The following is a 22507-nucleotide window of genomic DNA, read 5'->3' as shown; positions in this document are numbered from 1 at the left end:
ATGATACCTTGAAATAAAGAACCTTGAACCTATTTGTAGGTGAACATTTTCATATTATTTTATACATTTAATTAAGTCTGGTTTGCCTCTTGGCACCATACTGATGTCACACAGATCTTCATGTCTTTCTGTTTCTGTATTACAGTGACTGTGTCTATTTCAGTAAAGGGCATATTTATATATGTACGAGTACATATACCAGCAGTACTCTAGTAAAGGCTATATATTCTTCTCAGGCTTCTCTTAGTCTGTAACTCTGACATTTGTAATCAGCTGGCATAGGGAGGCCATACACTAATGACTGTTGGCTTTTTACTATAGTATTGTAGTGTTATAGTGAAATGTATAATAGAATAGTATTGTATACAGTACTATTCTATTATACATTTCACTATAACACTACATTGTTATTATTTGCTATAAGTAGATGCATTATGTGCCAAATAACATTTAAATGTCTCTCTGATAGGAATAACTTGACAATTTGAGCCCTCTTGCCATGAGTTATATAATAAGATCAGTCTTACTCTCATTTCAGGTGCGTTGTATCAATCTTCTTAGCTAAAGGCATAAGGCGGTTATGCCATCACTTACGGAGGCTCAGTCACTGGTACTTTTTCATTTACAAAGCCATGTTGGATAAACTACCATCTTATATCTGCTCCCTGATCTCTCTGCTAATTGGAAGTACTTATTGCCTGAGATCGCATGCTGTGGTTTTATTAAATGTGCCAAGTGCTAGGACTGTCTTAGGGAAGAAAGCTTTTAGATGTGCAGCTCCACTAACATGGAACAGTCTGCAAAAAGAATGGAAAATTACCAAGCTCGTACCACTACATGTTTTTAAAGCTCGGTTGGATGCTACAAAATCAGATGCTGTTGGTACCTGTACATGTGGTTAAATATGTAAATTGTAATCCCTGTACATTTTGCTGTATGATGTCCTTTGTTGTTCTGTTGTTTATGTTTTTATGTCTTCTTGTGGAACCTACTGCTGCAGGTCTCCCTTGAAAAATAGATCATTGATCTCAATGGGATTTTACCTGGATAAATAAAGGTTTTGAATTGAATTGAATTGAATGCAAGAAAGCAAACACGACATAACTGCCAAAACAATTTTTTTGTATCTAATATTTTAATTGTGGCTCAAATCAAACTTACTGAAACCATGTTATTCCACATACAGTAGATGGGGGTACAATGTAGCATCTGGATAATTTGGGATAAAGGTGGGTAGATTTACATTTTGAAAACTGAGACAACTACACATGCCCTCAAGTCTTCCTAATGTCACTGCTATTCTTGTCTCATCTGCCCCAAATACTTGACTTGTATTTCTTTAGAATAAGAACAAGATTTGTTCTAACTGTGGTCTTTTATCGGTTATACATAGGAAGAAATATATGCCAAACACTTACATATAATTTTCTGCAAGTGCTTTTTTAGAATTTAGCCAACTATGTGGCTCCTAACATTGTGTCTTATGCAAACTTTTAATATAGGCCTACTTTATATGGTGTATGTTTTCATTTGTACTTGGTTTTTACATGTTATTTATTGTGTGTTGTGCACATGAAAACGATAGAGAATATAATTTCTTATAGAACTTGTGAGGCCAACCTAATAATAAAGGGTTATGGTAGACTTTCTGTTCAGTAATAAAGCCATTCATTATAAGTTAAACGTAAAACAAGTTAAAATAATAGAAAACAAATATTAACGCAGGGTTAAATACATCATAGAACATCAACAACACTACCAAGACACTATAGCCATAGTAAATCTTACTGTGATAATACATATTAGGGGAAATATTCAGTCTAATTGGCTGAGCCGGTGCTGTGACATCAGCACCGGCTCAGCCAATCAGATCGCTCTGTTCGTGCAGCCCCTGTACATGTGGGAGGACTGTTTTTAACTGCGGTTAAAAAGCATAGCAGCCTCGAGCAGAGTCAAGATCAAATGTGAGGAAAGCCTTTACAGACAATAATGAATCTGCAGGCTATCATGTAACGGATTAACCCTGCAGAGCACGTTTTGGTCGAACAATTGGATGGCGGAAAGATTTCGAAGTGAAGAGCGAGATCAATAAATAATGTAAGTAGGCTACTGTATGCTTCACTGCACTGTACAGTAACGTGGCGTTAGGAAATTAAAACGCATCATTGTTTACTATGCATTCAGTGTTTTTTTCCTAGTCGGTTAAATGAAGGGTTTGCAGTATTTACAGTGTGCGAGTGTTTGAATGAAGCTCCGGAGCAGAGCCTCACCCCGTGTGCAGATGTTTACATGTTTGCTCCCAGGCCACGCATGACTATCGCTTCATGAACCACATGTGTTCAGCCTCAGCGTAGGCGCGTTCATGTCACATTTCCCTATTTATAGACGATATGGTTATACATGAGTAGAAATATATATTTTTAAATGATCTCTGATTGTTCTTGTAGCCATTGGCTTGTAATCCCAGTGTTTGCCTGCTGCTTCAGTCGCATTAAATTGATAGGCTAATTGAATATTTATCATAATCTGTCTGTAAATCCCTCTCTGTTTATATGTGCTGATCTCATTATCTGTGCTGCTGCAGTGAGAGTGACATTGGAGGATTATATTGAAAAAAATAAAGAATAACCTTGTTGTTGTTTCCTAATCGCCCCAGATAAAACAGCATTTATTTTACTGCAATAATAATTAATACAGAAATCGCACTACATTACGTTGAATGACTTACGAGTTGTCTCGTGATTGGCTGTTATATAATAAGGAAGCATTGTGATTGGCTAATACGAAAAGTTTTCCTGGAAAAGTGGGAGAGGCTTTGGTTATATGTGTGTGTGTGTGTGTGTGTGTGTGTGTGTGTGTGTGTGTGTGTGTGTGTGTGTATACATGCGTATGCGTGTGGTTGTGTGTGTGGGTATGTGCACGTGGTCAATGTTGACAGTGATATCAGGTTTGTGGTATGTCCATGAATGAGTGTATGTTCGAGTGTGATTGTGAGAGAAATAAAATAAATACCATGGGGTCAAACAATTATGTATTAATGGTCAAACAGTCCCACTCCCAGTTATTGAGCAACAAGCACACTAGGAGATTAAAGGGTCATTTCACTCGAATGACAAACAAAAATAACAGTCATATTTGTACGTGTCAAGCCATTCGGGTAACTTTTCTTTTTAATTTCAAAGCATTAAAATACTTGTCCAGAAACAGTGCCAGTTTAGAGAAATTGTCCCTAGGAAAAGCAACATTACATTTGAGTTAGAAGATATATTTCTTGATCTCAAGGACATATTTCATTTGATTCAAGCAGAGGTACAATGAAACTCAGTCTGAACACAGTGTATTCATTTGTTTAATAAAATAGTTTTTATTATCACAGGCTGATCAAAACAAGTCATAGTTGAGTGTCTCACTTTTCTTCAATGTAAACAAACCAAACTCGTTACATGATGTTCTCACATGGTCTGCCAAAAATATTGAGCCATCTGTCACTTTGGCTTGCACTTAATGTGTGTGTGTTTTGTGACGAGTAAGCACACGCAGGTGTCGGGTGGAGATTTTGAAGGGCAGTTTGTTACACAGATAAGACAGTGATGACATTTTTGTTTTTGTTTCTATATCTCCCCCCAATTTCCTGTTAAAATAAGCTAACATTATCCATTTCCCCCAGTCTCCCTTCTTCCTCTGCTTCCCTTTTCTTAACTCTCACTTACTTATTTATGGCTCTCTCCCCCTGTCTTTTTTCCCATTCTCTTCTACCTCTCTCTTTCTTAATGGTTGTGTCTACTCTGTCTCTTTATCTCATCATTGTGCATTGTACTCTATGAAAAGATGTTAACCCCCAAAAGGACCATTAGCTGCTGTACATACAATTTAGTTAGACATGACCTTTTTCTTTTAAATACACTTAAAGTCTTTCTTTGTTCAGGTAATTTTTTCAGGCTTTGTTATTCGTGATGTGTCAAATCCATGCACCAACATACCAACACCAGTCAAAACCACAAACAAACCCCATACTCAGCTACGTCACCAGTATGCTGTCATTGTTTATGGTTCCAGAAGAGATTGCAAAGTTGGCTGGCTTATGCAGGCAGTAATTGGACTTAGTGGATCAATAATGTTTTTCAATGTGGCAGGGAGACCTTGTGGTTACATAAAACATCCCATCTGTCAAACTCCTACAGCTAATAGGTCCATGCACTATCATGTGCATACGTTAAAGGCCTTACAATTAAGGTTTCATGAACAAAGAAGTACAACATTTTTTGTGAGAAAGTAATTAACCATACATTTCTCTCTCTTGTATTCCTGCCTGTCTCCAGCTACAGACCATGAACTATGTGGGTCAGTTGGCGGGTCAGGTGTTTGTGCAGGTCAAGGAGCTTTACAGGGGACTCAACCCTGCAACCCTGTCAGGATGTATAGATGTCATCGTGGTCCGGCAGCCCGATGGCACCCTGAAGTGCTCCCCCTTCCACGTCCGCTTCGGCAAGATGGGTGTGCTGCGGTCCAGTGAGAAACTGGTGAGATTACAGGGTGCTGCCTACATCACACTTTCTCGTTAGTCACACTTGTATCCTGACCAGTGGCGTTTTCTCCCGGAGGCCAAGGGAAGCCAGGCTTCCACTGTTTTTTCGGATTGTAGTTATAATTTAAATAAATAAATAAAAACACTTTGTTTTGTTTCGATAATTCTCCTTTGCTGTGTGTTGCTGCCGGCCCGGCTCTCCCCCATTCTCATTGAGTATTTTACAAAGAGTGAAACAAACAGCGCCCCTCTAGATGTTATGGTGAAACAGTAGATTGCACTCACTGTTGCGAGAGGAGGCCAGCCGAATCTAGCTTCCCTTGGTGAAAAAAAATGGAGGGATTGACCAATCAGATGAGGCCCACGTGATGCCCCTGCCAACCTGTGATTGGTCAGGGCCATGCCAAGGGAAGCTAGCCGCCTCTTGCTTCCCTTCAGAGGCGGCTGGCGGCTGGCGATTTGATTGGACACTGCCATCCAATCAAATCACATCAACATCAGTTTTAATACTGTAACTGTCATCACCGCCGTTAGAAATGATCAAGCAAATGAAGCATTATGGAGGGTGGAGATTTGGCGTACTTAATCAAACATAACTTTACTAAACTTCCGCTACAGCAGCAACTAAAAATTAAATCAGATGACAGGCCAATGCCCGCACTCGAGCTGTGTGTACACAGAGGAAAAAGGGAGAGAATCGGATGTTCAATGAGGACAATTATGTCCGCACGGAGTGGCTAACTGGAAGCGCTAAACTTCAGCGTCTAATTTGCTGGCCATGTCTTCTTTTTGACAAGGATTCGTGCTCCCTGAACAATCCTTGGGCAACTTCAGGATTCATCGACCTTGCCAACCTGTCACGGGCAATTGAGAGGCACGGTAAATCCAAAAATCACATAGATTGTGTGATTGTCTGCATACATTAATAAGTAAAATGCTTAAATTAATAAGGAGAGAGTTTCAGCTGGAGAGTGCGTGCGGACCTGTCGGTTAGATAACAGGCGTGTGCAAGTCCTGCATCTGTGTGATACAAATGTGTGTAAAATGATACCGGGCGCTGTAATCACTCATCTGGTTACGTTATTGACCACCCCCCGACCCAAAAAATGGGCTTCCCCTACATTTTTCCCCACGCCACGCTACTGATCCTGACTACAGTTTTGAAGCAAAGGCGGAAAAAGTTGTGAGGACAGAAGGTCATAACATAAGTTTTAATCAGTGTTCAGACATTTTCATTTGGTAAAAACGTTGCAGCAAAATTCTGATGACATTCTACGGTCTGAGTATTGCTATTGGAAAGTTAAAAGTGACGGATTTCACACAAACACATGCTATCTGTAAGATAACACGGATATTCATTTACAAAACGTTCACTTACTAAATGTTAACACAATATCACAAATAAAGGATTTATTCATGATAAAAGGGTTTTAGACATGCTTAAACATCATGATTCTCTCCTGCAGGTTGACATCGAAATTAACGGAGAGCCGGTGAGTTTGCACATGAAGCTGGGAGAGAATGGAGAGGCCTTCTTTGTCAAAGAAACTGAAAACACGATGGTAAGTGATGATTGACAGAGTCGTTTCTATGAGTCAGTAAACACACACAAATATAGGATGGAACATAACGTACTGACATGAAGGTCTTAGAAGCTAAGAAGCTTAGAAGCACCACTTACTGGTGAATCTGCAAATACACAACATAGTGTTGTCAGTATCAGATCTAGATCTATAGTTTTCTGCACAGACACGCCCAGAGGGGGCACAACCGTGCCCCTTCTTTACTGTAGTCTGAAATGAAACATGAGACTGAGTTGTGCGGGCAGCTGCTAATGGAGACGTAAAAGTATTTAAATAGTGACTGATCTGTCGTCATTATGCAATGTGATGTTTGGCCATAAATAAGCAAAACAGAATTGTCCTAAAGATACCAATTGTATGAACCCTAGAGTGTCTTGGCCTTGATAACACACAGTACTCCACAAATTAAATTGCAGAAAGGCTATAATAAGATCATAAGTCTCACTCATACAGTGCAAATAACAATGTACTAAGTGGATGAAAGGCATTTCAAGAAAAGAACAAAAATTAAATGGAAAAATGTGTTATAGTACCACAAAAATATAATATATATGGAAACACAAAATAATGTGAACAGACATTCATCTATTTTAGAATTTCCGGACAACGATCTGCTGATCTGAGATTCTGTTTTGTACAAAAGCGGAGAAAGACTCCACCAGCAGAAATATGAAGATCTGTCCCTGTGTTGCATCCTGTCTGCATGCATGACTTTAGTTCCCTGGAAATAAACCATCAGGACAGACAGACAGCATAAACAGATACTGGGGAGGAAGATATTTCACACAGAGCAGTGGATGTTGTTATTTCACTCGTCTGAAGGAAACAAGAATGAGTGGTGAGCATGATGGGAGCTGGCAATGTTCCCCAGAATTATTCTGAGAAGAACTCAAACCTGATCTGAGGGATTACTTTGGTCTGACATGGGTGCTCTAAAGAGGGGGTCCTGCAAGAATATTTGAATTCCTTCGTCCTTTATGGGAAAATAAAGTACTTTTAATTGAATGTCTGTCTCTTTGGCCATCTATATCCCACTGTTTGGGCATAATCTCGCCTTGACCCAACATTTCCTCTGGAAAGTGGAAAACCAGGGGTCTATTTATAACTCGGGCAAATTCACCTCTGTACAGTCTGTTGCACTGAGACTGCACTCTGAAACTGCCGGTCACTGATCTGAGTGCCAGACAGACGAGGCGGTTCGGCACACAGAGAGTGTGAAATAGGAACAGGACAAACCGCACATACAACATGTAATGTAGAGTATTAAAGCACAGATAAACATGCAAGGAATGAAACACTTTTCAGTCAGATATAGCAGCTTGATGATTGTCAGTTTCAGTTTTACATTTATTATCTTCCATCAGTGTTTTTGATATATCTCACTTTTATGAATGGAAAAAGATTCACTGCATTTATACGGCAACTATTTGGCATCAAGCCAAGTCTCCTGGGAGTCTTCTATCCAACTTGCTCTTTACTAAATTGGAGGACTTGTTAGGGCTTGTGTATGGCAATAAGATCCTGCAAGGGAAACATTTACCAAATGTTCCAGGAAGATGTAATCATCAGGCTAGAACATCAGGATCTCTGAATACCTGTGGTAATACAATCCACATGTTGTAATGAACCTTGATTTTATTGAGTTGAAATCCTTTTCAGGTGAAAAAAGACGATTAAAGGTGTTTGATTTCATTAGTTCTGCTGTGCACAAAGCTGTTTTGGTAGATGCATTTGTCTCCAAAGATATACAAAACCGAATTCTTACATGTCCCATCCTGCAAGATTGTGTATGTTCCCAGCATATATTGCTCTGAATAGATGAGTTGTGACCTGGCATATTGCACATCCTGACCACTGTTCCTTTACTCACCCTCACATTGACTTTGACTGTGTTGGACTGTGTCATGACACGTGAACTGCAAGACATGTGTCAGTCTGCAGACCATATCATCTCTTTATCTTTCCCTGTTACTATTTGGCTCTCTGTCTCTATGAGATGTAACTAATCTGAGCTCAACCTCAACATCAAACCAGATGATGTGGATTTGTATCGGTGGGGGATCTGTTTAATTAAACAGTAAGACTTCAATTCCACAATACGTATGTTTTTGTGGTATAAATAATATGCATTTGGATTTGTTTTAAAGATAGTTGCACGGTTCCAATAATGGCGTTATGTGTCGGTTGTCCCACCACTCTGTTCTTAATATCTCCCCCCGGTGATAAAATGTCCCCGGGTGCCGTTCAAAATGGCAGCACACTGCTCCTAACACAGGATGGGTCAAATGCAGAGAAACAATTTCCCCACGGGGATTAATAAAGTATATCAAAAAAAATATCTCAACAAACATTACATGGATATATCATGGCTTACATAGAAATTGTGCACAAACAGACTATTGTGTTTTAATGTGACAACATCGTTGCTGGTGAACATCAATTGCATAGATGGTAAACAAATGATGGTAAACATTATACCTGCTTGAAATGGTTAGCATATTCATTGTTAGTAGCTCAAAACACCCCTGCTGCTTACTACAGCTATAGAGCATACTCTTTATCTTCTACCCCACTATATCTTCTACCTTCTTCCCAATGATTTCACTCCAAATTCCCTTTGTTTTAAATAAAATATAGTTGATTTAAATCAGAGTTTGAAGGGAATTATGGATGTTTACACTATAGATTACCTCATATTATCATGTCATGTTTCTGTGTTTACAGGAAATAGTCCCATCCTACCTTGCGACCTCACCCATCGTGTCGACTGGTGCAGAGTTAATGGAGTCCCAGCTGGGGAGGGGCACTTTCCGTCACCATGGTAGGCCCTCTTAAAAATACATTTGGTAATTTGTGTAAATGCGTATGTGCTAACAGTTTTCATTGCACTCTCTCACATGGCATAGACACCATCCCCTGCGGTTCACTTCCTGTCCAGAGCCTGGGAATGCTGCAAAGTGATGGGGGGATGATAAAGAAGAGAAGGAAGAGGAGGAAGAAGGCACGACCAGAGGCAGGTGGAGGAGGAGGGAGGAGAGAGGAGAGTGATGAAGAGTTCTCTGAGGACCAGGACATGTTTACTATTGACCTGAGCTCTGACGAGGAGAGAGAGGGTGACGGCAGGTGTGTGTATGTGTGTGTAAATGATATGTTGTTGGATTGTGTGTTTCAGTTTGAACAATTTAGCTGTTAATGTTTGAGAGAGGAGTTATTAAAACAACAGTCACTCTGTTCCATTGCTGTAGTAAACAACCTCAATGGGCTCTTCTCAACATTCACAATGATGGTTGTTAAGTAGATGAACCACTGCCAATAGTTGTGTTAAGCATAAAGACTGTGTTGTTATGTGTTTCATGCATGAATGAGTGTGAGTGGGTTTTCCAGCAATTTAAAAGAGGGCATGTGCATTTCAGCGCATGAAACAGAAGAAATTGGAATGTTTCCATATATAGCAATGTAATAATAATAATAATACATTTTATTTATATAGCGCTTTTCACAACTCAAAGACGCTTTACAGTATGAGGGAGGGTAGACAAACAAGGACAGGCAAACAAATAAATATAGTAAAATAAATGTAGATGGCAGTGTCCCCCTCTTTGGGTTAGTCTGTAATTATCTCCACAGCTTTTGGATTGATGCCATGGTATTCAACAACAACAATCATGCCCCCTTAAGGATGAGCTGTAATGACTTTGGTGATCTAGCGCCATCATCAGATCCAGGTTTGTAACAAAATATTGGTGCCTGCAATAACAATGGCTTCCAGATTCAGCTATATGTGTGTGTTGTGCTTATTTTCAAAGGTCAGTATGCTAACATGGTAAACTGATATGTGAATATGGTAGATAAAACACCTGCTGACAATAAGCATCTTAGAATTGTACTTGTTACAAAGATTAGCCTTCTCAAAATAGCAATGCTTATTGTTAAAGAGCAACAATTAAAGTTGAAAAAGGAACATCTTTGGACAATTTAACACTCGAAAGCGTAGCCATACTTCTTCACTGGGTTGCGTGGTTTGTTCAGATTTGATCTATAGTGACCTAAAAAACTGTTATTGAATTCTGATTAAAATATGACTAAATCCTTATTGGGGCAAGTATGTGAAATCTTCTTTCTCCAAGTGAGACCAACCCACCTCAGACAATGGGGAAAAAAGAGATACCAAATATTTCCTTAGAAATTATCAAAGACAATTGAGAATTATGTTTTCCGAGCCTCTTCCGATCTTTCTAAATTCTGTAAAATCATTCCAATTTCTCAAATAAAACTCTTAAGAACAGTTGAGGGAGATGCAATGAATGGGTGTGTCTGCATGTGTGCACATGTTAGAGTTTATGTATGTGTGTGAAACCTTTGAAAGCCAGCTCAGTTTGTGGGTTGCGCTCCCGGGATTCTTCCTGTTCCCACAGTGCTTTGTGTGTCTTTGAAATAAATATTTTTTTTTAAAGAAGGTCACCACTAGGGCAGGAGCTCTCTAGAAACCATTGAGGAGATGAAAGAATGTGTGTTTACCTCATGTGATGCCTCATACTGTACTCTGTTTGGTTTTGCTCAAACAAACGTTTCATGACATTTTTATGAGCATAAGCAAATCCCCTGTTTGACTTTATTTGGACTTGCACTTACACTGTGTTTTTATAGTATGGTGTGTGCACAGGCTTTGACATGCGTGTTTGCATAAGAATGTCATCTCAATGCATGTGTGTGTGTTTGTGTTCAGACCTGTGTACGGTGATCAGGGGTCTATAGCCAACACGCTCACACACCCCAGCACTGACTGGATCCGTTCACAGAGGTATTACTTACTCACTACACTTGATGATTAACTTATCTTCTTATTTTGTCTAACTTTTTTTCCCTTCCTTTTATTTCATTCGGGTCACATTTCTACAAAGCATCCTCAATGTTTTCAGTTTGATAATAATTAAAATGTACTGTCTTCTTTCTGTGTTTTTATCTTTCTGCAGTCATGGGATCAAGACGGTGGAGACGCTCTCCATCCCTTCAGCCTGTGGTCTGTCCATCTCTTGTCCTCAGGAGACCTCTCACTTCCCCCCCCACGTTAGGTATCACCTTCAATGTTCCGCTCTCTGAATGCTGCTAATACAATTATTCACGAATGGATGTAAAGCTTAATGTTTGCAGGAAGTAAAACGTATTTAAATAATTGTAATTATAATTTCTGCTTTACTTAATCTTAGTATTCTAAAATGTAATATATATTTTAAAGATGGTATATCTGTTAAACTACGGGGTACAAACTGGTGTTAATCTACTTTTCCAGTGGCCTCGACGATTCTAGGTCATCAACACCGAAGAGCGACTCAGAGCTAACCAATCAGAAAAACCCTGAGATTTTGTGGACGTGGGGGGAGCTGCCGCAAGCTGCCCAGGTAAAAAATACTTCAGGACTCGCAAGGCTATAAGCCATGGGGTATTCTCAAAGCTCATTGATTTCATAAAAATGTTACTACATGCCTTTGTTTTTGTAAAGTACGGATTTAACAAACGAGATATCGTGTAATTTATTAGTGTGCTTTAAAGGTGCTTGTAAGTCTTTTGTTTTACCTTTAGACAGAATCATTTCAGCTGTTTCTCCCAAAATGTCTTCATAAGCTAACAGTCTGCTGGCTTCAGTAACACATGAGAGTGGGATTAACCTTCTCATCTTAAAAGAGAAAACATATATTAGGTTCCCAAAATGTAATAATGGAGATAAGTAAATATAAAAACAGAACATACTTGAGCACACACACATAAAAAGAGTGTAAAGTCACCCCTTTCTCTTTCTTTCATAGCCGGCCTTCCTGACTGACCACCAGAAGCAGCACCCTCCCCCAGTGGTCTCCATCCCGGTGTCTTCCAGCACTCATTTTAGAACCATCCTTGACACGGGACCCCCCTCCCTCATTCTCTACGCTCCCCAGCCAGGGGAGTCTGCTGCTCACAGTGAGGACAAGGACACCGAAGAAAGCAAAAGTGGAGTCAGGGCCGAACTAACTATGGCGACTGTGGACAGGCCTGGAGGTGAGCATGGTCATAATCTGGAAGACAGAATGGTATTATCTGCAAGCCTAGAACATTACAGTTTAAACTAATCCATAATTAGGTAAATGGTATTATCTAGCTACCTTTAAAAACCTTTATTAAATACTTTAAACCTCTCTGTCAGTCTTGAAAAAGTGGCCCTTTACTGACCTCCAGTGGTGTTTTACTTTTTTAAGTTACTGTTTTTTTTTGCAAATGTCACTTCTGAATGAATCAAATGAGAAAAGGATTGTAGAATTTCCCAAATCCTTGTGGACAGTTCTCAAATGAACCTTATGTATCAGTGACCCATGAGCTTGTTTTATACAAGCTTTTCACTTTCTTTTTCTTTCCTGTAGTTGGAGAGGTGGAAAATGTTGGGCAGTCTTGTGCGGAGATTGAGGGTTTATCAGCCGGCTCAGTGTCTCCCAGGATTCTCATTGATCATCTTGAAGAAGGTGGGGCTGGAGAAAGTCCCATCAGATCAACTGATTCACCATCAAAGAGGAAAGGTACCAGTATCTCAAACAGTACAAAGGATTTTCTTGTACTTAAACATTTCTATATGCTTCATTATCATGCTGATGGTGATGTGTAATTTTGTATTTTATTAGAAAAAAGAAGCCAACACCTTGGCGCTGATGGCATTTACCTGGATGACATCACAGAGCTGCAGCCTGAAGTAGCTGCTCTCTACTTCCCTAAAAGGTTCAGTAACAAACATAATCATGCACCGAACATTTCATGTGCAGATAGCTTTGATAGCAGTAAAATAACTTACTTATGTTTGGTAATACACCCACTGAATTCCTAGGCAGGATTCTTTGTCCTGCTTTACAAATGTAATCAATAACTTGTTCAATATTTTATAAGGATTTATGGCAATAGCTAACCACCACAGCATTACATTTATCTAGCTGACACTTTTATCCAAACAAAGCAGCCATAACCATTTGGGTACAACCCCAAAGTGCATGATCAGGCAAGTTCTTAATATCTAGTTATTTGTTACTGTATTTCAAATATGCCGATCTACCTCATGTGCTACATTTAGAGACATTATGAAATATTGTCAAACATATTTCTTTTATGGCCCAAGATGCAGTCATGATCACAACACCAGATGTTACAGATGTATCTGTTTGAGAGCGTATGTATTTCTCTCTCCTCAGTGACGGTGGCAGCAGCTCCATGAGAGGCGACTCTGAGTTGATGATGATGGGAGTACGGAGCGCAAATCAGTCCCCCCACTCAGAGGGCAGCAGTGGGATGGGCAGCAGTGGGATGGACAGCGGTGTTGACAGTTTGTCCGACCACATAGGGGACCTGCCTCATGTTTCCATCTCTTTGTGTGGAGGACTCACTGACAACAGAGAGATCACAAGAGGTAGGACAAGGAATGTGCAAGAGGGAAGGACAAAGGACAAACACTTAGTTCAATTTAAACTTATTTCCCTGTTCTTTGTTTTTAAACACGTGTGTGTGTGTGTGTGTGTGTGTGTGTGTGTGTGTGTGTGTGTGTGTGTGTGTGTGTGTGTGTGTGTGTGTGTGTGTGTGTGTGTGTGTGTGTGTGTGTGTGTGTGTGTGTGTGTGTGTGTGTGTGTGTGTGTGTGTGTGTGTGTGTGTGTGTGTGTGTGTGTGTGCTTTATGTCACAGATCAGTTCCAGGAGAGAGCAATTTCCTACAAGCAGTTTTCGGAAAACCCTTCTCTTATCGATGACCCCAACCTGGTTGTCAAGATAGGAAACAAGTATGTACCACTACCAATATATTCATTATGGAAGGTTAATACACATTTTGTCTGCCCTATGCTGCTCTACAAATTGAGCTTCCAAATGAATAGTTGGGCTTTTTGTGAGATGTGCATATTGGCTTTCTTTCCTGAAGGTTCAAAGAGGATCTATGCAATCTTTAATGTATATACCTTAGATATGAAGTTATTGCTAGCAGCTGGTTAGCATAACTTAGCACACATACTAGAAACCTGGAGAAATAGTAAGTCTCCCTCTAGCCAAAGTTACCTCAATCGGCTCACTGGCATCTCATAAACGTTCATCAAGAAAGCTAATTAGGGTAATAATCCCTCATTTAGAAATAAATATGACACCTGTTTTTGTCAGATATAAATTTGAGTTTTTAAAGACCACTTATAGCTCTCGGCCATTGCTTTTAGGTACTACAACTGGAACACAGCAGCTCCTGTCATGCTGGCCATGCAGGTTTATCAGAAACCACTGCCCCAGGTAAGACCACCACAGTCAGACACAATACTTGTATATTGTAGGATTGAAATTAACCATTAGGAGTTGCAACATAATTGTCTTTCAGTGTAAAGTTATACAGCTTAGTCATAATTGTTTTAAAATATTTTTCTTTGATTACATCATTGTTATATTGTTAGATGGTGTGGTGTAAGTGTTCTGCGACCCTGCATCACTTTTTACTCTACACTTACATCATTTAGCAAATAATAATTATACATTTTCCCTATCTGATGTGTCACTTCAGTGTTGTCTTTTGCCAGTGTCCAGGCTTCCTTTTATGAAACAAATTGATTATTTACACTTACTGTGTTGGATAAAGAGAACTTTTTGATGGATATTCCCTATGATATAATTGGAATCGGCTTTTTATAAACACACAGAGGAGCGCTAACAAAAGTGACATTTGCCTTTAAATCTTACTGTTTTTCTAACACAATAATAATGTAATGTCTTTATCCCCCTCCTTATTTTTTTCTTTTATTTACACTTTTATTTCCCTTCCATCATTCATCCGATTTTTCTGTGTGCTAAGTGTTGGTGTTTGAGTTACGTGTTTTCTGCTTTTGGCCTCTTCTCATACTGCCTCCCTGGTCTTTTTGGCTCCAGTCCTTCCCAACCTGTATGATACTTTTCTTGGGAGTTGGTCAGGGCATGTGTATGTGTGTGTGTGTGTGTCTGTCTATCTGTCTGTCTGTCGGTCTGTCTGTCTGTCGATCTGTCTGTCTGTCGGTAGGTCTGTCTGTCTGTCCGTCCGTCCGTCCGTCCGTCTGTCTGTCGGTCTGTCTGTCGATCTGTCTGTCTGTCGGTCTGTCTGTCGGTCTGTCCGTCGGTCTGTCTGTCGGTCTGTCTGTCGGTCTGTCCGTCGGTCTGTCTGTCGGTCCGTCTGTCCGTCGGTCTGTCTGTCCTGTCGGTTTGTCTGTCTGTCGATCTGTCTGTCTGTCGGTAGGTCTGTCTGTCTGTCTGTCTGTCTGTCTGTCCGTCTGTCCGTCTGTCGTTCTGTCTGTCGGTCTGTCCGTCGGTCTGTCTGTCTGTCGGTCTGTCCGTCGGTCTGTCTGTCTGTCTGTCGGTCGGTCGGTCTGTCCGTCTGTCGGTCTGTCCGTCTGTTGGTCTGTCTGTCCGTCTGTCTCCTGTGTCTTGTGGCACTTTTCCCCACTGCTATCCGGGCACAATCTTCAGACATCTCTCTTTACTTTGCCTCCTTTGTTTATGTGCCTTTGAATTCCCACCTGTAACTGCCTTTATTTGGTGATTTAGTTGCAGTTCATTGTCGTTTGCAATGTGTTGCTTTATTATTTTCTTGTGAGCTATCTGTTCATGTATTTATGAGTGTACCTGTAGTTCCTGCTTCACTTTGATTCCATTATTTCTGTCAGTTTTGAGTTACATTTCCAGTCAGTTTTGAGTTGTATATGCATGGTTTTCTTCAGGCCTCAGTGGAGAACATCATGAAGGAGAAGATGCCAAAGAAAGGAGGACGCTGGTGGTTCTCATGGAGGAGCCGGAACAGCGACTCCAAATCAGTAAGTTCCAGGATCCACATTGTAGGAGCCATATGTTAAAATGTATAGTTTGATATATTTGAATATTAGAATCCTCTGTTGTTAGTGCTATCATATCATTTATTCGAACCAGCCATGTGAAATTGACGGCATAGACGACGGCAGCTGCTGGTGATTGTGTGTGTGTGAGAAGGAGAAAGAAGCACAGAGCAACATATTTTTTGACCTGCGAAAATATGTGTTTGTATTTGATACCTTTTTGCTGAAGTAAAGAGTCAAACAAACTATCCTGAGACGTATCTTGTCCGAGTCAAGCTTATTTGCTATCTGTCAATCGAATTTTGGATTACTGGAACTACACACATTTTTAGTGGTTGTAAGCCTTTATTATCTACACAGTAAATCTAGTCAGTGGAGGGAAAGGGACAAATGGAAATGTTGGGGGCCATGTTTGTTCCTCAACAAAAGCAACAATATTTCAGGCGATTAAGTGACCTTTGACCTTTCTGCACTTCAGGAATCAGTGACGGATGGGGGGGGAGACAGTGGAGAGAGCTCACTCACCATGCCCTCAATGAACAGGTGACAGACCCTTTTTTAGCATAAAAACAACATGTCTCTTACAACGTTTCATTCTCATCAGTTTTCATATTCTCATTACAATTGTTTGTCTTCAGCACAAAGGATGAGTCATCCTCTAGTGATGAAGACAACAGATCGTCCAATCAGGCATCAGGATCCTGCCAGCCGGAGCCCCTCATGAGTCCTGGCAGCGTCTTTTACAAGAAGACTCTTCGGCTCAACTCAGAGCAGCTGGTATGCATTACTACAGTTGGTTTTATTAACCTTACTGTGGATAAAGTATGCACACACGCTCTAAAGCTCTGTAGTGACTTATTACATATTGCACTATATGGCATGAATGTGTACAAAGTACATACATTACCTACGCTTACATACCAAACATCAAACTTAAAATGTTTTTTAAAAAGAGTGAAAACATGTTGCTTTTTGGGTTACACTCTCTATCCCATGGGGCTCCAAACAGTTTAATCGGAGGCTCAGTGAATGGGGAAACAAATGGTCTGAGGGAAAGCCCATAATCTCAGACTCAGATTTATTGTATCTTAAAATGAAAAATGGTATTCTAATATTTTGTTTAAAGAAATTGAATCAGAATTCCTGATGATTTTTGTGTCATTGCATGTGTTTCCTATCTACACTATATAACAAGCTTAACACTGTATATCAAATTAACTTTCTTAATTTTAATGTGTCATTGCTTGCCTCTTTGTGTAATAATGTGTGTGTGTGTGTGTGTGTGTGTGTGTGTGTGTGTGTGTGTGTGTGTGTGTGTGTGTGTGTGTGTGTGTGTGTGTGTGTGTGTGTGTGTGTGTGTGTGTGTGTGTGTGTGTGTGTGTGTGTGTGTGTGTGTGTGTGTGTGTGTGTGTGTGTGTGTGTGTGTGTGTGTGTGTGTGTGTGTGTGTGTGTTTACAGGCTAGCCTGCAGCTGAAAGAGGGAGCCAATGAAGTGGTGTTCAGTGTGACCACTCAGTATCAGGGCACATGTCGCTGCCATGGCACAATCTATCTGTGGAGCTGGGATGACAAGATAGTTATCTCCGATATAGATGGAACCATCACCAGGTAATGGAAAGCAAGACTGTCTCCCTGTCGTTGTTATAATCCAATAGGAAATTAACAAAGCAGCCTGTGACAGAAGGAAGTTCAGTTTAAACTTTTCACCACTAGATGTCAGGCTTTACACAGATTTAGTGTCGGTGATGTGTCTCTACTTGCAGTAAAGAAGTGTATCTGTATTAATGTTGTGACGTTGCCTCTCTGTAGGTCAGACACGCTGGGTCACATCCTCCCTACTCTAGGTAAAGACTGGACCCACCAGGGTATCGCTCGGTTCTACCACAAAGTCAGCCAGTGAGTGCTGCTTTACAATCTCCACACTGCTTACATAGTGATGTTGTTAAGCTAAGGACATTTTACAATACAAATGTAAGCTTCTACATTACAAATATCTGATATATGTGTTTAGTTATTTTTGCTTTAACAGACATATAATAGCATCTTAGTAGTGAATCCTTTTTAAACCTGAATACACAACTGTTGAAATTGGTAAATGTGTGTCTTTGTCTCTCTCTCTGTCACAGGAATGGATATAAATTCATGTTCTGTTCGGCGAGGGCCATTGGTATGGCTGACATGACACGAGGCTACCTGCACTGGGTCAATGAGAGGGGAACCATGCTGCCTATGGGCCCGGTGCTGCTCAGCCCCAGCAGCCTTTTCTCTGCTTTGCACAGGTCAGACACACACCACATGTACAAACATTTAGCAATCAGGATTCATATGGGCTTGAGCCATACAAAAATAGCCTCAGCAATGAATAATAGTAACTATAATTTTGTATTTAAAAAGATTGTTTTTCACCAGCAGCATGTATATATATATATACGCACAAACCGTCATGTGCACATATTGTAACTAGAACTTTAGGGTTTTTCATGCATTTCACTCAGTCTTCTTCATCTATTGGCTAACACATCGTTTGTGTAAAATGTGTTTACTGTCATATTGTGTAGGGAGGTGATTGAGAAGAAACCAGAGAAGTTTAAGATTGAGTGTCTCTCAGACATAAAGCAACTGTTCTACCCCAACACTGAGCCTTTCTACGCTGCTTTTGGAAACAGAGCTACGGTGAGAGGGTTCACTTTTCTGCTCTTTATTCAAAGGGAATCATTTGTAATAGTAATTATTTCTATGCATTATATAAAATAAAATATTTCAGAATTGTCACAATTTGTTGCCAACACTTACCCTTGGTAGTGATGCTTTGTGATTTCAGGATGTGTATTCCTATAAGGAGGTGGGCGTTCCTCTGAACAGGATTTTCACTGTCAATCCCAAGGGGGAGCTGATACAGGAGCATGCCAAAACCAATATCTCCTCGTAAGCTATGCTCTTTGTTTCACTTGATTTCCATCATATGATCTGACTATGGACACACATGTACAGATGTTTGACTGTCTGGTTAAAGGTTGGAATCGTCTGTGTCTCTCCCTCTCAGTTATGTGCGTCTGTGCGAGATGGTCGATCATGACTTTCCGCTCCTAGCTCCAAATGAGGGAGCAGACCTTCTCCGCTCTGACACCTTCGACCAGTGCTACTGGAACAAAGAACTTCCTGAAGGCACTGACGAGCAAGGTGAAGAGCCACAGCCCCTTGAGGCAAGCTGAGGAACCCCCTTCACGCTGTGGTCAGTGGTTTCAGGGTTCATTGTGTAGCTCATGTCCACAGGAAATGAAGCACTTATCCAAGAGCTGTTCCTGATGAATGAATCAAGCTTCATGGCTTCTTCAAGGATCAAAGACTTAGAAGATAGGTAACTACTGATTCAAGTCAGTTATTGTGATTTCTATATCCAACATAAACAATCCACCTTGCCATCATTCAACAGTGACAACACAAGAAAACCTAAGGGGTCATTTTCAATAACATAAAAAAAATCCTCGATGAATTTCAGTTGCTAGCTGCTAGGGGGTATTTAACTGATTATTTTCCCAGATAAGTGCACAACACAGACTCACGTATTAAAAATATGAAGGTGCACTGACTCATAGACACACGCAAGCAGCACACAAAAGTAAATCATGTAAATGCATTCCATTGCATTACATTGCAGAGCACAAGTACATAATGCTGGTTCCCATTCTCTACTTCATCCCATACTACTATTAATTCACACTGGAGGTTAAAACAAGCTGCCACAATACTATGGGTGACAATGATGATAGATATCGTTATCTTTCACCAAATGGCTTGTATATTCTAGTATCAATATCGAGTCATCCCTACTTTTATCCCCTGAAATATTAAGTAATAAGAATGGCGCTTTGTTAATTAAATAGGCAACTACTTTTGCAGAAATGTTGCTGTAACCAAACAGAGATTTTAAACAAGAAGCCTCCAAAAGTGTTAACAAAATATAAATGACATATACAATTCAGCCTGTTGGTGCATTACTCATTTTAATCTTTTAATGAACAGTGGCTTTTTTTACCCATCATGCAATATATTTACCAAATAGTAAACAGACACCTGGTTGCAGTTTTACCTGGTCTAGTATAGTGACTGTAGTTATCTTTTCTGACCTCAACTACAAAAAATACAGGACACTTGACTTCAGAAATACCACAATACATTACAGTGAAAACATCCAGTACATGCAAAAACAGCACAGAAAGTGTTTCCAGTATTCCCTTGTGTGCCGAACACTTTTGTAGGTCCAGATAAATGTGTGTGTGGACCGTGCTACTGTGAAAAATGTTCTAACTTCAATACTCAATGCAGGTCAATGCAAAATACCTATGTGTGTACTTTATGTCTGTTTTTATATGTGCAAGTTAACACAGGTGATATACTAGAATGTAGTCTATACATAACTCAGAGTGTATGTTATTATAATAACTAATGCTCATCAATGCAATGACTGCTGATTTTAAGTTTTGTGAAGTTGTTAATGCACAGAACAGCATACTTGTTATGTGGAGCACTTATCTGTAAAGGAGAAACGCATGGTGAAATGGTTGAGGTTTGACTCGACACATTTATTTCAGTCATTTTCTTTTCATTTGTAATCATGTGTTTATGTTGCCGTCCGTTGATCAAATAACACTTATTGTATTGGATTTATTCAAAATGGATGCGTTTATTTTTACCACATGTCTAACTTAAAATGGGGGAAACCACTGTAACATGAATAACATTATTTTATGTGAACATATGAAGTGAATATTTAAGCTCTGCTAAACTTTTGAGAGCTGATTTATTGTCTAATATACTTTGTTACTGGTTCTCATTTAGTACTCACAGCTATTGTATGTTTTATTATGAATCTGTTTTTAAACCAGCCACCTCTCGTTGCACTGAGAGGGGGCAGTTTCATCATGTGACCACTTCAGCAAGAGAACAACATGCAGTATTTTAGGAAGGACAATAGGCGACTTTCTTGTCTCCTTTCGGGTGTCATGTCAGCTGGTAATCATGTGTTATTTGTCAATTCATCTAATGCATCATGGGTATCAAGAGGGATGACAGCCAAACTTGTACTTTGTGTAGCATAATGAAGATACTTTCAACCCCCGAAAAGTCTCCGTTTGTATTAAAACGTAAATATTAGGTAGTTAAAAGCAGCTCTGAATGTCTTACATCTTCTTGTAAGGATAGAATATGCTACAACTCTCCAGATTTAAAGCAATTCACCAGATTTCAATAACAATTTCATCATTTAATTTGTAGTCAGATAGTAATGTGTCCTATATTGAAAAAAAGAAATGAAATCAAAATGACAGAAGACTGAACTAGGATTGATTGTCTGTTATACTGCTATATAATCTTGGTGCATAGGATAGATATGTCTAATGCTGTGCTGGGATCGACAACAAGAGAAACTAATGACCTTTCATCTAAGATGTTTGATGTTCAAATGCCTTTTGGGAATCCAGTGTAAGTTGTACCAGAGAAAAGACACAGAGGATGCATGCTGTTGTGATTCAAAGATGTGAATTTATGTGGATGTTATGATGATTGTCACCAGATTTTTATAGGGAAGTATATGCCCTGTTATTGTTATAAGTATGTCAAACATTCACAGACACGATAACTTGTGATTATTTAAGCCAAACAATCACTCTGATCCGTGTGAGGTCATTTAATTTGATAATCGTAAAATCGTCATGCCTTTAATTCAAGCACAGAGATATACTTACTGTACAATTTCATATGGAAGTAAGAATTGATTTTTCCTCTTAATGAACACAATGCTCTTCCCATTTTTTTTTAAGTAAATCATCTGTTTTGATGATTTTCACCTGATTCTTTCTGTGAAAGATCGTATGAACTCTTGACCAGATATCTGTCTCTGTGTTGACTTGGATGTCGATCCGGTTTGCTTTCCCGTGTAAAGATTATGTTCAGGGCACCGTGAAGCAGCGTGCAAGCTACTATCGATAACATAGTTTGAATAAATCTGTACAGTGGACACATTTTTCAATAAACTCAAAGGTGATTGCTACACTGTGTTTCACTTCCTTTTAACAGTTCTGCATATTAAGTACGTTTCACTTGTGATGACTTTGTTGACAAAGCTTTTGTTCATGTGCAAAGCTTTTCTTTTAAGGAAGCATGTTTTTTTTATTGAAGTGTTGCACATATTGCAGAACAAATATAAAAGTATATGTAATGAAGCATGTTTAAACCGTGGTATTACTACCTAGGAATACTAATCCTTAGTAATGAGTGATCTTGAATTCATGTTAATACAATTTACCAGGTTAATTTAATAAGACATAACAACAATTCCATTCTGATCACTTTAGAACAGTGGTTCTCAACTGGTGGGTCGCAACCCAAAAGCGGGTCGCGGACCCGTTTCGAGTGGGTCGCAGATGTATGAGTGAAGACAATTCTTTTTGAAAAAAAGTCAAAACATTTATTTTGAAGGCCTGATTATCTAACGCTGTGCATGCAGTCGGCGTTGGACTGGAAGTACTGGACACCATAAACGGTTTTGAAAACTTCTATCACGTAC

General features: G+C 39.6%; 1 protein-coding gene across 4 annotated transcripts; it reads left to right on the top strand.

The window, feature by feature from the left end:
- Window positions 1-1930: 1930 nt before the first annotated feature.
- Window positions 1931-21991, top strand: LOC117556698 (phosphatidate phosphatase LPIN1-like). 4 transcript variants are annotated; one of them, XM_034232183.1, is made up of 24 exons: window positions 1931-2097; window positions 4326-4520; window positions 5992-6087; window positions 8833-8929; window positions 9015-9231; window positions 10835-10909; window positions 11082-11180; window positions 11399-11507; window positions 11913-12141; window positions 12501-12653; window positions 12756-12849; window positions 13314-13528; window positions 13798-13891; window positions 14315-14384; window positions 14938-15024; window positions 15833-15925; window positions 16422-16486; window positions 16582-16720; window positions 17402-17550; window positions 17752-17838; window positions 18069-18221; window positions 18501-18615; window positions 18764-18867; window positions 18986-21991. In XM_034232183.1, exons 2-24 carry the CDS (start codon window positions 4329-4331, stop codon window positions 19152-19154), a joined length of 2901 nt encoding a protein of 966 aa, XP_034088074.1. In that variant the 5' UTR covers window positions 1931-2097; window positions 4326-4328; the 3' UTR covers window positions 19155-21991. The 4 variants fall into 4 exon arrangements, with proteins under 4 accessions (XP_034088074.1, XP_034088073.1, XP_034088075.1 ...); XM_034232182.1 differs by having other exon boundaries at window positions 4320-4520; XM_034232184.1 differs by lacking the exon at window positions 10835-10909 and having other exon boundaries at window positions 4320-4520.
- The last annotated feature ends 516 nt before the right edge of the window (window positions 21992-22507 follow it).

Source organism: Gymnodraco acuticeps, unplaced genomic scaffold, assembly GCF_902827175.1.
Source record: "Gymnodraco acuticeps unplaced genomic scaffold, fGymAcu1.1, whole genome shotgun sequence".
Taxonomy (NCBI): domain Eukaryota; kingdom Metazoa; phylum Chordata; class Actinopteri; order Perciformes; family Bathydraconidae; genus Gymnodraco; species Gymnodraco acuticeps.
Note: the sequence above shows the minus strand (reverse complement) of the source record. Positions and strands in the feature narration are given on the sequence as shown.